Source organism: Elephantulus edwardii, unplaced genomic scaffold (assembly GCF_000299155.1).
Source record: "Elephantulus edwardii isolate Elephantulus edwardi_28Jun2011 unplaced genomic scaffold, EleEdw1.0 scaffold00060, whole genome shotgun sequence".
Taxonomy (NCBI): Eukaryota; Metazoa; Chordata; class Mammalia; order Macroscelidea; family Macroscelididae; genus Elephantulus; species Elephantulus edwardii.
Genome location: NW_006399810.1, coordinates 5,538,494 through 5,554,284, shown reverse-complemented (window position 1 = coordinate 5,554,284; position 15,791 = coordinate 5,538,494). Strand labels below are relative to the sequence as shown.

The following is a 15,791-nucleotide window of genomic DNA, read 5'->3' as shown; positions in this document are numbered from 1 at the left end:
GTTGGCGCAGGATAGAGCAGGGTTTAGAGCTGTTGTGCATAGGGTCGCTATGAGTCGGAAACGACTCGATGGCACATAACAACAACAACAACATGAATAAAAGATCTGAACCCAGTCTTACCCTGCGCCATCGTCACACTTCCTGACACACGAGTCCATTACAGCAGTCACCATGTTAATCCACATGGTTGATGGTCTTCCTCTCCTTCACCGACCCTCCACCCTTCCCAACATCATGTCCTTTTCCAAGAAACAGCACCTCCTAGCAATATGTCCAAAGCATGTGAGGCGAAGCCTCATCATTCTTGCCGCCAAAGAGCACTCTGGCTGCACTCACTCCAAGAAATATCTGTTCATTGTCTTGGCCATCCATGTTCAGTGCTCTTCTCCAACATCACAGCTCAAAGGTATCAATTCCTTTTCTGTCATTCTTATTCACTGCCCACGTCTTGGATGCATAACTAGTAACTGGAAAGACCATGACCTAAATTAGATGCACATTCTCTTCATAATCTCTTTAAATCCCCAATCTGAGCATTTCCTGCCTGGACCTTCACCGATAAAACCTTCTCTGGTGGCCTGTTGTTGTTATTAAGTGCAGCTGAGTCAAGCACGATTCACAGTAACCTTCTGAACAAGAAATCTGAACTCTATCCTATCCAGTGCCATCCTCATCATCTGACACACTTGAGCCCCACATTCATTCCTATTGGTAAGGAACTGCACTGTCAACCCAAGGCATGTGGTTTGAATCTGTCAGCTGCTCCACTGGAGAAAGATGGGCAATCTCCTCCTGTGTGATTTACTGCCTCTGAAAGCCCGCTGAAAGGGTCAGTTATGAGTTGATTCTGCTCCACAGCACACAACGAAAACAACAACAATATGCTGCCACCACTCTTATGGTCCTCTGCTTTAATATAGCCACACCTGACCCCTGTCAGAGCAGTGGGAAAACCTCTGTCTGCCTCCACTCTGCCGTCTCGTCCTTCCTGCCCTGTTTAACCCACACTACACCTGTCTGTGTGCCCCGCACAAACTGTGCCTTCTCATGATCCCAAACTTTGCTTACAAAATACTCTTTGTTAGCTATGTGCTTCCCCATGTTCTACATGGGGAACCCCTAATACGAAGCCTTGGTGACTCAGCAGTAGAATCCTCCTCTTCTAGGTTGGAGACTGGGGTTTCATTCCAGGTCAATGTGTTTCACATGCAGTCACCACCCGTCTGTCAGTGGAGGCACGCGTGTTGATATGATGATGCTGAAGATATTTCAGCTGAGCTTTGAGACCAAGACTGGGAAGAAAGGGCTAATGATCTGCTCCTGAAAATCAGTCAATGAAAACTCTCTTGATCACAAGAATGACCTACAAACATTGATCTGAAGGCTCAGCATCACAACATTTCGTTGTGTTGTGAATGGATTGATCCATAAGGAGTCAGGGTTGACATCACAAGCAACGAACCACAAAAACAAAGTCCCTATGAACACTCCAAAGTCTAGTTAAAAGATGATGTGGTCCCAGAAGCCCTCTGTTCTTTGGTAACCCTGTGCTCCAAGTTCTAATGGGACTCTCTACTCTATTTAAATTATGGGTTGACATAATGTCCTTTTGCCTTTAAAGGGTCTTCTATCTGTGGGGGATGCCTTGCTTATGTCACCTGCAGATGGCAAATGCTTCCTAGTGAGCTCACAGATTAAAGGGTCAGGAAGGAGGGAGACCTGCCTACAGGGCCTGGGTGAGACTGGGTTCTTTATGATGAAAATACAGAGCCAGCTCATGAAGAAAGCTTTCTATGGTTGGAAACATTTGTTTACCAGCTTCCTGAGGAAGTCTGTATGCTTTATGATGGCCATAAACTCTGCAATTGTTTATGTATCTCTCATTCTTACAGGCTTCACTGGTTACGAGTCGACATTATTTACTATTTTCTTGAAATAGGTTCTGCCTTGTTTTCCAACAGATGGCTGGGTCGATTTCTTATTTTTAGAAAAATGACAGGAGTGTGAAACAGCCTTTTACGCTTCTGTCCCTGTGCTATTTGGGAAGCAGCTAGATGGAGCCAAGCTTGCAGGTCAGAGGGGCAGTGAGTGTGTGACAAGGACACTGTGCCCTTCAGCCTGGACCCTGATGGGGAAGAGGGCTTGGAGGAGGCCCCTGAGCTGCAGTGGGAGGAGTCACAGCAAGACAGGCAGAGGGGAAGAGAGGGAAGATTGGAAGAAAGAAACAGCACATGGAAAGGGATTGGAGGAGGAAGAACAAAGAGATAGAGAAGCTTTGCTCTGTCATTCCCTGCAAAGAATCCTCTCAGGTGGCTGCCAACCTAAGTCTATCCAGGTTCAAGCCCAGCGTGCCCCCAACCTTTTGTACTGGACACTGCTTGCTGCTCAGTTTGAGGTGGGACCATCGGGCTTGGGCAGCTGCTCACATATCCCTGGCCTCTGATGGGTTCAGGAGTGGGCTTGTCAAGGCCAGTGTGACATGAGGAGAGGCTTGCTTCTGGGAAGGCCCTCCCCTTCTCTGCTGGACAGCTCTCTGGATGTGATACTCTCATCAACTTGCTAGAGAACAGTGAAGAAGCGTGGAGCCTGGTCTGTTGACAGGCATTAAGGTGTGTGAGAACTAGCCTTAGGGAAGGCCACTGTAGTTGGCTATGGGGAGAAGGCAGCTCAGGACATTGCTGGGTGTCTGCACAGTCAGGCCTGAGGAGGTCACTGCCATCTCTGGCACTTCCAGCAAACACTGCTTGCTCTTCATTCTTCAAGCATGTTTGACTTGTGCGTCTGTCTGCTCTTGCTCTCAACTTTGAGATACACGCGGCCTGACTATCTCAGCCCCCTGAGATTCCTTTCTCCTCAGGATTTACTGTCTGTAACATATACACGGTCTGAACATATTGCCTCATCTCTTTTCAGCTAGCTCATAATTCCCTTAAGAGAGGGTTATTCATTCATTACGTATTGTTTCCTCATTTAAAAACTACTGAGTGCATGTGTCATCAATCTTTAAAAAAGAAGACAGAAAATTATTTTAAAAGCTCTCCCTTCCCTGCTTCTCTCCCACTATCTCTTGTGCTAAGGGGCAAAGAAGTGTGTGGATACTGACCAATGAACACCAAATGTTTCCAACTTGTAAAGCATAAACTCCCTCTCCCTGAATCCCATTTCTGACTCATAGGGACCCTACAGGACAAGGTAGGACTATTTTACACACCTTAATGCCTGTCAACAGACCAGGCTCCAAGCTATTTTATAGACACTTGTTGGAGGTCTTCCTCTATTTGTTGATTCTCCATCTCCCCAGCATGATGTCTTTTTTTTTTTTTTCAAGGAATGGTCGCTCCAGACAATGTCCTCAGTGTATGAGAGAAAACGTCACCATCCTGGACTCTAAGGAGCACGTTGGTTCCACCTCCTCTAAGGCTTAAACAGTGATCAAGTCAACTAAGCTGCGCACGGTATCTCCCTCCTCGATGTGCCTAAGGTCCAAGAGCATACTTTCAGTCATCACTGTTCAAGCCCTTGTCACTTCTTGCCCTTCATGCCTTACCAAGCACTGAGTCTATAAGCACTGAGTCTATAAAGGGGGTTGAGTTGGTCTTGCAGCATCTCTTAGAGGTTACTATGCAAAGCTTCATATTTTCCACTGGCAGGGACTGTGAAACTTGCATTTCTGCAAAGGGAGCCTAAAGGTCAGTGGTAGCCTGGCTGTCTTTCTCAGCTCAAAAGAAAATTTCAATAAATAATTTTGAGCTTCTGTCCCTTGGCTCTTAACCTCTGTCTGTTCTCTGTAAAACCCCTTTGGTCTTGGTGTCTCAATGAGAGGTATATGAGGGAATGAGAAAACTGAAACCCATACCATTTTACACAGAGACAAATGATTCAATATTATCTCTCTCTCTCTCATCTCTCTATCTCTACCATTATCTATATATCTTCTCTCTCTCTCTCTCTCTCTCTCTCTCAGATTTGACCAGGCATTTGACCAAAGATGATATGAAGATGGCCAGCAAGCACATCAAAAGATGCTCAACATCCTAGTCATCAGGGCAATGCAAATTAAACCACAATGAGGATCACTTCACATCCTTGCTGTTGTTGTTAGGTGCCATTGAGTAGACTACAACTCAGAGTGGCCTTCTGAACAGCAGACATGAACCCTGCCCTATCTCGTACCATCCTTAGCATTCCTGTCACAGTCGATATGCCAATCGATCTTGTGGATGGTTATCCTCTCATTCACTGACCCTCTGAATTTCCAAGAATGATGTCCTTTCCTAAGAACTGGCCCCTCCTAACACAATGCCCAAAGTACGTGAGATCAAGTTTCTCTCTCCTTGCCTCCAAGTAACACACTGGCTTTATACCCTTGATGATGGCTGAAATAAAACCAACTAGAAAATAAAAGGTGATAACAAGGATGTGGAGAAATTGAAACACTCATCAACTGCTTGTGGTAAAATAAATTGGTGTAGCTGCTGTGTAAAATAGTTTGGTAGCTCCTTAGAAATATAAAGATAGTTACTACGTTGTTGTTGATTGCCATCAAGTCGAGGTCGACTCATAGCGACTCGATGAACAAATGACCTAATGCCTTTCCACAGCAATCTTTGTTTCTCCAAGTTCATAGAATTTCCAGAGGCATGTGGTTTAGGAAGTGGATGCCACTCCTGCTTCCAAACCCGTTTTACACCTGGGAGCTCCACCAAACACTGTCCACAGTGGGAAACCATTCTGGTATTTGATATCCCCATGTCACAAGGCTCAGCATCACAGCAACCCAGGTTACCTCATATAGCACATTAACAAAGAGTGATGTGCAAAGTGGAAGAATGTTCCTCCAGATATAACAGCACCAGTCTTATTTAGCAGTAGGTAAATGTTGTCGACTTGACCATGATCAGAGGAAGCTTTGAACAAAAAACCTGATCTCTGTTCTATAATTAACATCACTTCTGTACATTTATAGGAGAGATTGTAGAGTTTCCAGAGGCATTTACTTTAGGAAGTGGATGCCACTCCTGCTTTCCAACATGAATCAACCTGGAAGCTCATACAACTATTGTACATAATGGCTAACCATTATGATATTTTAACATGACTATGGAATAGTGTTCAGCATCACAGCAACTTCAAGTTGTTCAGTACAGCAAATAGATAAATGATTGCTGTGTCTTTTAAAGAATATCCTTCTAAAATTCATAAATTTGGATTTAAAGTCATGCCCTTGAGCAGGCCTCCACCCTTATCTTTAGTCTAAGGCTCAAGGGCCACCCACTTTCGAGGGGGGAAAAGAAAAGTAACATACTACAAAAAGGACCCCAGAAACTTTCCTTGCCTAACCACCATCAAGACAAAACCACCATCGAGATGACCATCAGCCAGCCAGCCAACTTCCTGAGTGGATGGAGACTCCATGTCCCCATTTAAGTCAGAAATTCTACTTTTAGTGATACACTTAAAAGAATTTAGAACATGTCCTCACAAATTTCTGTACTTGATTGTTTATAGCTCGATAGTATTTACCAAAGTATAAACAATACAAACAACCATCAAATGACAAATGGATTCACAAAAATGGTCTATCTGTACAATGGAATAGTATGTATCTATGAAAAATAAGAAAGTATTTACACTGTGGCAATACAAATGATTGGTTTCACACGACACAATTAAGTGTTCTGAGATTTCTATTCTTCTCAACGATAGCCATAATTTATTGTGATATACATAGTAAAATGCCTTTGAATAGTCAACGAAGCACAGATGGACATTCCTCTCATACTCTTTGTTTTCAGCCAAGATCCATCTGACATTAGTGATAATGTCTCTAGTGCCATGGCCTCTTCTAAACCCATCTTGTATATCTGGTAGTTCTCTGTTAATGCACTGTTCCAGTAATTTTTTTAAAAAAAATAATCTTCAGTAAGACTTTGCTCATGTGTGATATTAGCAATACTATAATTTCTACACTTTGCCAGACCACCTTTTCTTGGGATAGGAATAAAGATGGATCTCTTCCAGTCAGTCAGCCAGATAGTTAGTTGTCCTCCAGATTCTTGGCACAACCTGGTGAGCATGTCTAGGGCAGCATCTGTTTGTTGAAATATATAAATTGCTATGCCATCAATTCCTGGGGCCTTGTGTTTTGCCAATTCCTTCAGAGCAGCATGAACTTCTCCTTCATCACTATTGGCTCTTGATCATATGTTGTTTTATGAAATTCTTCTATGTTAGTCAATTCTTTTTGGTACAGTGACTCTGTGTACTCCTTCTATCTTCTTTTAATGCTTCCTGTATCATTGAATATTCTGCACATAGCATTCTTAGCTATTGCAACTCAAGGCTTAAATTTGTTCTTCAGTTCCTTCAGCTTAAGAAATACCAAGCAAGTTCAGCTCTTTTGATTTTCTTACTCCAGCTCTTTTTATATTTCATTATACTTTGCTTTGTCTTCCCATCTGTTCAGCTCCTTAATTCCTAAAATCTGCCAATTGGCAGCACCATGATGAATGGAGAAGAGATTAAGTTTGTTAACAATTTCAACTTGTTCAGCTCCACAATCAACACACTTGGTACCAGTAGTCAGGAACTTAAAAGACAAATTGCATTGAGGAAGTCTGCTGTCAAGAACCTCTCCAAAGTGCTAAAGAGCAATGATATCAGTCTAGAGACTAAGGAGCCATGGTCTTTGCAATGAATTACTATGCATCAGAGAGCTGGACAATGACTAAAGATGACAGATGAAGAATTGATGTCTTTGAGTCGTGGTGTTGGAGAAGAGTATTGAACATTATCATGGAACATCAAGAGAACAAATAGGTCTGTTTTGGAGAAGGTGAAACCAAGTTTTTCCTTGAAGGCAAGAAGTTTGAAGTTTTATCTCACATATTTGGGTATGTGGTCTGGATGGACCAGTCCTTGGAGAAGGACATCATCTTGGAAGGGTGGAGGATGGCACAGGAGAGGAAGATCCCTGATGAGATAGATTGACACAATAACTGGGGCAATGGGATTAGGTATGTTGGCGTCTGAGAGACTGGCTCAGAATAGGGCAGGGTTCAGAGCTATTGTTCATAGGGTTGCTATGAGCCACAGACTTCTTAATGACACATAACAATAACAACAACAACAATACAGATGATCCTTGAAAATACTGTGCTAAATGAAAAAAAAAAGTTAAGCAAAAAGGGTAAAATGTTGCATGATTCCATTTACATAAAATGTTCAGAATAGAGAAACCTGTAAGTATTGAAAACAGATTGGCGATTTCTGGGGCTATGGGGAGGGAGGAATGGGAAATGATAATAGGTTTGGAATTTACCCAGAAGTATGAGTATATCATATGTCATTTATCTGTACATTGTTATGGATTGAATAGCGTCCCCCCTCCAAGTACATGTATGTAATGGTAGAATGTGGAAGCTATGTCATAATCATCCCATGATTTGATAAACCAAATAGTTGTAAGAGTATTGAGGGTGGAATGCAACACCCCATCTCACCCTATCCTTAATCTGATTTAAAAGGAGTATCTTTAGGTGTGGTTTCTAATACCTTTACTATCACTAGACAAGGGAAGAGATTTATGGCCATCGAGAAAAAAAATAGCCAGGAGATGTATTGTATTTTTTTGGACCCAGGATCCTGCTCCAGGAAGTTTCTTAATACTGGAAAAGGCCAGTATATGGAGATATCCAAGCAATGCCTAGCCAGCGGATTTTGATGGAAACAAGGACTTTCTTCTACAAACTACTGGGAGAACAGATCTTTCCCAAGGTCAAAACCATAAATTTGGACTTCTAGTCTCTTAAATGAGTCAAAGATAGTACTATTTGGTCTCATATAGTTTGGGAATGTTGTCAGGAGGGGCAAGTTCCTGGAAAAAGACGTCATGCTGGGGAAAGTAGAGGGTCAAAGAATAAGAGGAAGACCCTCCACAGGATAGACTGACCCAGTGAGCTTAACAATGAACTTGAGCATGACAGAGATTGTGAGGATAGCAAAGGACAGCACAAGGTTCAGATCTCTTGGTAATAGGGTCGCTATGAGTCTGTTAAAGCCGACCGTTTGCTGTAGCAGCACTAGATAACTGAGACAACAATATGAAAGGGTTAATTGGAATTTTACCTTAATAAAGATACACCATTCTTCAGAATTAAGCATAACATTTTCTGACTAACTCCCAGGGGTCCTTTTCTTTGTAATTAGGGTGACCCATTTGCACAAATGCCTTCCTGGTCCCATTTGTATTCCCCTTCCCTCCCTCCACCCCTTCTGTTGAGTTACACTCATGTGGGTAGATATTGGCTAAAGCACAGAGACAGTAGGAAGACTATTTAGAGATCCACTACTCAACCTCTATACCTCTAGACTTACTTTTGGTCAACCAGTCAAATGAACCACTGAGGTCTGAGAATATGATGACTGAGAATATTATGAAAAAGTATCCCTTGACATTTGGAATTGTCCACAAACTTCTCAAGTATGAGCAAACTGGTAAAGTGGGGAAAAAAAATCTAATCTGCCTGGGCCAACACTTGTTAGAAGCCTTTGATCTCCTTCTGCCTGCTCACCTCACAGCTTCCACCTGGTCCTTTTCCTCCAGCATGCCCAGTTTCTTCCTGACTTCATGCAGGAGATTTGTACCCTGGAAGCCACTGCCCCGGCCATCACACTTCACCACCACAGCTCCATGGAGGCTCACCATCACAGTCTCCCAGTTCACCTCGAACTTCTCTGCCACACTCTGGCTCCCTGGGGTCCCATCCCTGTGGGGAAAAAAGTCCACAAACAACCCAGGCATCAGTCATTGTGATGGGCAGCAGCTTGTCTAACAACACAGTGTCTGTTCCCTCACAGGAGTGTTCAACCATCACCCCTGGCTACCATTTGCCCAATTCCAAGACTCCAGTTTCTGCTGTGCAGAAGGTGAGGAGGGCAGTGATTGCAGACCCACAGGGTGATGACGAAAGTGGGTCCTTAGGTTGCATAAAACATTGGCACTATTCCTATAAAAAGAGCATCCTCAAAGAGAGTCATTAATGAATATTTGGGGAAAGAAAATGAAAAATAATTAAGAACCCCAATCTTTCTTAATATGATTTTCTAATTCTACAACACTCTCTTCATCTTCCCCAGGGTCTAAGTAGCTTACATTGCTCCTTAGTACTTAATGCATGAGTGATACAGGTTAACCAGCATCACCTTGACTCAGGTTGGTAACCGCACTGTCATCCCCCAAACTGCCTAGTGAAGACCTCTATATTGGTCCTATTTAAAGCAAAAACCTGTTTACTGTTCTCCTGTCCTACAGTCCTGAAAGAACAGACTTGGTGGTGAATAAGCACATTTGTGAAATCATCTTGAAGGAATCTCAATTGTAAGAAGCTGGTGTGTGCAAGTTAACGTTCACCTAAATTCCAGGCCAATAGTTAGTCTTGCCAGTGCACTAACCAGAGGGCCCACACTAGTTAGAGTCTTTACCCATCCAGGTTGTACCTAATGAGGGCCAATACTTTCAGAAGAATTGAATCAGCATTGAAAGGATGATTCTCCACATCAAAACTAGAGGGTTTGTTAATCATCATAAGGGATTTAGAAAATAATGGAATGAATGGTGTTCGTGGCAATATCTCATTGCCGTTGAGTTGCAACCAACTCATAGCTGACCCTCCAGCAAGTATTCAGAGGCTGTAAAATGCATGGGAGGAAATTGCCCATCTTTCTCCCTCCCAAGAAACTACCGGACCAGAACAGGTGTGATCTTATAAGAATATGTCTAGCTCACCTTTCCCTACCTTCCCGAAACTGTGAAACTAATACTTGTTTCCACTTCTGTAAATTCCTGCTAGTGCTTTGAAATCACCAGTGAGACAGTAGTAGCCTAAGTCAAAGCAGCCCAGGGAGCTTGGCCGTTTTGGACTAGAGTCTGCCATGGCTGCACCAGTGAATAAAACCCTTTCTCTTTACAGCTCAGTTGTTTGAGTGATTCTTTCTCTCCCTCAGGTGTTGTCTTCCTGAAACAGAACTGGCCTTTGGGTTGGCAGTATAACTCTACCTACTAACTAGGTCATCACTAGAGCTCCCTTCATGACAAAATAGCAGCAAAAATGTTTGGGTTTGTGTGTGTGTGTGTGTGTGTGCTTGTGGTTTTTTGTTTGTTTGTTTTTTGTTTTTTAAACAGTGCTACTTGAGAGTAAGAAGCTAGCCAGCCTACCAGTCTAAGATCTCAAGGTCATAGGCTCTATCTACCTTGAGTCACTATTTCTTTCCCCCTTTTTTCCCCAGAGCTAACATATATTGAGGACACTATGTACAAGACAGTGTATTCATTGACTCATGGAACTAGTTGAGTGATAACTATTATGCTTAACTTCTCATCGATAAGTTGACTCTCATACATCTCTTTTTTTTTGTTTTATTTTATCTCTTTCAAATTGAAAATTTTTATTTCTTTATCACTTTTTAAAGGGGTTCCCCCCTTTATTTTTTATTAATTAATTTTAATGAAAGTTTACAGACACCTGGATTATCATTCATTCATTTTTGCACTTTTCTCCCTGCCCAACCTCGTCCCCCAGTTCACTCTTCTCTTTGAAAAAGTTAAAGAAAAATTCTTTCATTGTTATACAATCCCTTCCCCCCAAGTCCACTCCACTATGCAGGATTTCTTAGAAGACAATATCCCCTCCTGCCACTCAAATATTGATGGGAACCTCAGAGTGAGCCTTTGATAAGAGTGCCACTTGACCTCCATTAGCCTTTACAGGAGTTTCTGAACCATCTTTCAGTCATTGCTGCAAGGTTGGTGGAATTGAGTTTTTAACTTACACAAATGGTAATAAGTCACCTGGATGCAGTTTGGTGAAAGAGGCTACAACTTCCACTTCTCTTTAATCTCTGGGGGTGGGAGTCACCAATATCTAAACTATTTGCTGATAAACTAAATTGCTTTTCTTTCCTAGTTTGTAACAAAATAATTTTTCATTATATTTTAAGAAATGAATATTTTGGGTTTTGTTGTTGTTGCTTTTTTAAATGGTATTACTGATTCCCAAAGCAAGAATCTAAAGGAAAAAAGAAGCACTGATACGTACACTACCAGGAGCAGCGGGTAGTGGGTTGTGTCCGTAAAAGTGGCTGGCTTCAAGATCTGCATCGGCAAGTCTACACAAACACAAAATACAGCAATAAGTTAGCTTCAAACACAAGAAGCCCTGGTTGTGTCTGCCATGATGGATGTGTTCCACACAGTGGGTAGGATTCCTGAGCAGGCCATTGAACCTCTTTGAAGGTTAGTTTCTTCACCTGACACTTGAACTCACCTTGTATACAGGAGTGCAATGAAAACTAGAAAAAACCCCAGTATTGCCAAAAGCGCTTGTTAACAGGAGCGTTACAGACTGGAAGAAAAGAAAAGAAAACCCCACGGGCAGCATGCCTCATTCTGCAAGACATCCTGGTGCTGCATGCAATTAATTGTCTCACAGCCTCTAGTCTTGTCTCTCCAGGCTGCTGGGTCAGCAGCACAGCTGGGAATCGATATTTGGGAGCTGTGGGAAGTGGAGAGAAAGGGACTGAGCCTTGGGGCTGTGCCGGGAGAGTAACGTAAAGAGGTGGAGCCTCAGCAAAAAGCGTGATGCTTTTCCCTGCTGAATGTGTGCTGTGTGTATGGAGCAGAGTCCTGTAGTCTGTGGGAGTAACAAAACAACTAGGGTGGGCATGGCTCTCCGGCTTGCAAGGTCATCTGGCTCTTTTCTGGGTGGATGAGGGGTGTTAGTGTACATTAAAGACATTTCCTCACCAGTTGTTTGTTTGTTTGTTTAATTTTTTCCCCCTCCAAACACAATAGACTCCTTCTTAAATCAGAATTTTTATTATTTGATTGCTGCTAACAACTACTCAGATTACCAAAGGCACAGCAATTAAATTGGAATTAGTGGCCTTTCCCATACAATTCCTATCCTGATGATCCACCCCAGGCTGGCTTGGTGCACCTGGCAGTGGCTCTGATATGGGTCTGATTGCTTATTCTGGCTGAATGTTAATGGATTGCAAATTGGATCAATGGCCCAGGGAAGGCAAAAAGGCAGGCATAGGACTTTAGCATTTACATATCCATAAAACATGGTCTGGGCTGCTCTTCACCACTGATAAGCCCAAGGGCAGACCTTGAATTGGGGCCATGGCTGTCTGAATACATTTCACTAGACCCTTCCTGTAGATGTATTACTTTCTTAATGAAAGCCTGAGTTCCTGGTTGCATTATAAAACAAAAACAAGTCAGCAGGGCTGACATCCTCCAGATTTTCAAATGCAGGTCCTTGTTCTTCAGGCAGCTGAATCTTATTTTCTGTATCTTCACACTTCTGAGGCAAACCTCATTTGCAGGGAAGTTTTGCAAGTAGTAGGAAAATTAGTTAAAGCTCTCTTCTTGCATTTTCACACACTAGTGCTCTGATTTGAGAAATGTGACTGTCATAATGGGCTTGAACATGAAGGAAATGGTGATGATGGCACTGGATAGGACAAGGTTCAGATCTGTTGTTTATAGGGTCTCGAGGAGTTGCAGTTGACTGGGCAGCACTTCTGTTATTAACATAATTAGCTCTATGATAGCAGTGTGTGTGGGTGGATTAGAGGTGAGACTGTGCTTAAGGGGATCAGAGGTATTTTGTGAAGAAATAAAGATCCAATCTAAAAGGTAGGAAGCTGCAGATATGAGAAATAGTATGAAAGAGACTTGATAAGGCTTGCTGGCAGGAGGGTGTGGGGAAACATGATGTCTGACCGTAGAGGCTACCAGGGCTGGCTTTCTAGCATGCTTCCCCATGAAAGTTTAATTTTCTAACGTTGCAGTCTTAAAATTCTTTATAAATTGTGAATGAGGGGCCTATTATATGGAGACAAATCAGAGGTGATAGGCAGTTTTGAAAGTATAGGGAAATTGTTTGTATATTCATATATCTAAACCAGCTAGATAATTAATTAATCATATCATCAGTTGATTCACTGTTGATCTATAACTTGTTTTCTTACCCTTTGATTTTTTTTTGTCATAAAAGGCACAAAAAGAAATTCACAGTTAATCTGAGGGTTCTTCTTAACAGGATTTTAATGAGGTCTGAAAAACTAGACTCCATATTCTAGTGGAGGTTAGAAGTAGTCAAGGATAGGCATACAAGTGGGCAGGCTAGATTTTCTTTTGATCTATTTCTTTGCGATATAAAGTTCACCAATTCGGCTCCCTACATATGAACATCCTTTGAATTCTCCAGAATGACTCTCTATTTGGACAGTACTTTAGTAGTGAAAGGGTTCATGTAAGGTGTTGTGCTGACCTCCCCTTTATGAATATGATCTTTCATGTCCATTTTCCACTCATTTTCCTTCTCTCCCTCTCTTGTCTCTGGTAAATATCAACCAAAGTGGCAATGTGTAAATCTTTCTCTACTTTGTGTAACAGTGGTCTTACACAATTTATGTCCTTTTGTGATTGACTTATTTAACTCATCATAATGTCCTCCAGGTTCATTCATGTCATGTGGTGTTTCTAGGATTCATTGTTATTCTATTGTGTGCATGTAACCAGAGTCTGTTTATCTATTCATCGGTTGATGGATATTTATGTCATTCTCATATTTTTGCTATTGTGAATAATGATGCAATAGACAGGGTGTGCATATATTTCCTTGTATTGTGGCCTTTATTTATCTAGGACTGCTCCACTCTCATTTTTAAATTATTCGCTTGTTAGTTAACTGCCTTCTGGAATTTCAGGTATTTGCATGATTGAGAGCTGTCCATGGTTCTGAAATGGACAACAGTGTATGAGGTGTGGCCACATGTGAACTCTGGAAATAAGAAAGAAACTTAACAGCCCTGTCAAAGCCTCCATTTAAAGAGGGTTTGGGGTTGGGGTTGTTTTTTTTTTCTCCTAAGTTTGGGTCTTTTTGGCACTCCCTTAGCAATTTATTTCATCATATTCTTTTTTAGAGTTGATTACATCAGGGACATTTAAAAATAGAAAGCCTTTAGATCTGTATGGAGGTTTGAAGCCTAATATATTCCCAGACTTTCCTGACTTTCTGAGATGAAGATGATTTATCGGATAAGAGAGAAGATAGCCATGTATAGGAAGGTTTGCAAAAGTTCTAATAGAGTGTGATTTCAAGTGACTAGATTATAGGGCCAGGCTGCCTTTGATGATTGATCCCTGGATTGGCTAAAGGATGACTTAGCGAGGCTCTCTTCACTGATCAACTTGTGGAGTCTCCCCTGCAGCCTGAAATTCTATGCCAGTTCCTTATAGTACAACATTGTGCTTATTGTTGTTGTCAGCTACTATTGCGTCAGGTCCAACTCATAATTACCTAATGTACAACAGAATGAAATACTTCCTCATACTGTATCACCCACACAGAGATAAGAGTGGACACTGTGCATCTCTCTGGTGACAGGAACTCACCTCTAGACCATGCCTAGAGTTTGTTAGCATCTGGAGTGCCCTTCGCAGAATAAGTGTTCAGAAGAGTTTAATAAAGAAGTGAATGAATGAATAGGAAGTAATTCAAGAGAAAGAAAGGCACAGAAGAAGAAAGGCAAAGGATTAACTATTGAACTGTAGGCTGTATCAACATTTAGTGTTAAGGGAATGGGGTAATAAAAATATTACCATACCAATAATCATGAAGATGACTCAAGACTAGGTAATGTTTCATTCTGTTACATGTAAATTCATCATGAATTGGATCTGACTCAGTGGCATTTAGTAATAACAACAATATCAGTGACACTGAAAAGGAAAGTTTAGTGGCTAGAAATTTGCCCTTGATGGTGTCATGGTAGACTCACCAAAGGAGGAGAGAATCTCCATATGAAACTTCACTTAAATTGTTGTCACAAAGTAAGTGCCTTGATTATAAGCACAATAAGATCAGTACAGTCAATACAAAGGACATTTTCCTCCTCCTTCCTTGGATTACCCCTCTGCTTCGTCATTGGTTTGACTCAAGGCTTTTATTCATAGTCATCAATTGCTGGTGATCATGCCATTTCAGAAGTTGTTTTTATAAAAAAATAAAAATAAAACACATAGTACTTACTATAATCATCAATTTCGATTTTCTTGTATTCTACTTTAGGCATTTGTCTTTCATTTATGGCCTTCTGGACATGTTCATTTGTTTCTAGGTCAAAAATTTCTGAAAGAAAGACAATAAATGATAAATTCAGATTCAGTAACTATTCCTTGAAAACTTAAAGGAGCCATGGAGTTCTAAGTAGAGCACACAACTAGTTCATTCCTTAGTCCTGGACATGGTTGTTCTTGGGTACCACTGAGTTGACCATGACTCACAGTGACCCTTTGAACAACAACAGATCAGAATCGTTCGTGTCCTATACTGTACCATCCACACTATCACAAATATGCTCAAGCCCATTGTGACAGTCACCGTGTCAATTAATTTTGTTGAAGTTCTGTGAGGACCTATTATTTCCATGTCACCAAGAATGAAAAAGTCACTAAAGAACATACTCAAGTTACATAACTGGTAGGAGGAATGGAAAGTCCCATCTCAAATAAGGGATTTGTGCAGACCAACATAGAATTGGCAAAAACAAGTCCCCAGGAATTGGTGATATACCAATTGATATATTTCAACAAACATATGCTGCCCTAGATGTGCTCACCACGTTGTGCCAAGAAATCTGGAGGACAAACACCTGGCCAACTGACTAGAAGAGATCTATATTTATTCCCATTCCAAAGAAAGGTGATCCAACAGAG

The 15,791-nt window shown here is 41.6% G+C and overlaps 1 protein-coding gene across 2 annotated transcripts in view; it reads right to left on the bottom strand.

Annotated features, from left to right (window-relative positions):
• The window catches only part of DPP6 (dipeptidyl-peptidase 6), a 1,353,880-nt gene that overhangs the window by 17,827 nt on the left and 1,320,262 nt on the right, over nucleotides 1-15,791 (bottom strand). For both annotated transcript variants that reach the window (XM_006887649.1, XM_006887650.1), the window contains 3 exons: nucleotides 15,106-15,204; nucleotides 11,098-11,167; nucleotides 8,575-8,769 (listed from right to left, as the gene is read on the bottom strand). In XM_006887649.1, coding sequence (XP_006887711.1) covers nucleotides 8,575-8,769; nucleotides 11,098-11,167; nucleotides 15,106-15,204 — 364 coding nt within the window. The remainder of the gene's footprint in view (nucleotides 1-8,574; nucleotides 8,770-11,097; nucleotides 11,168-15,105; nucleotides 15,205-15,791) is intronic.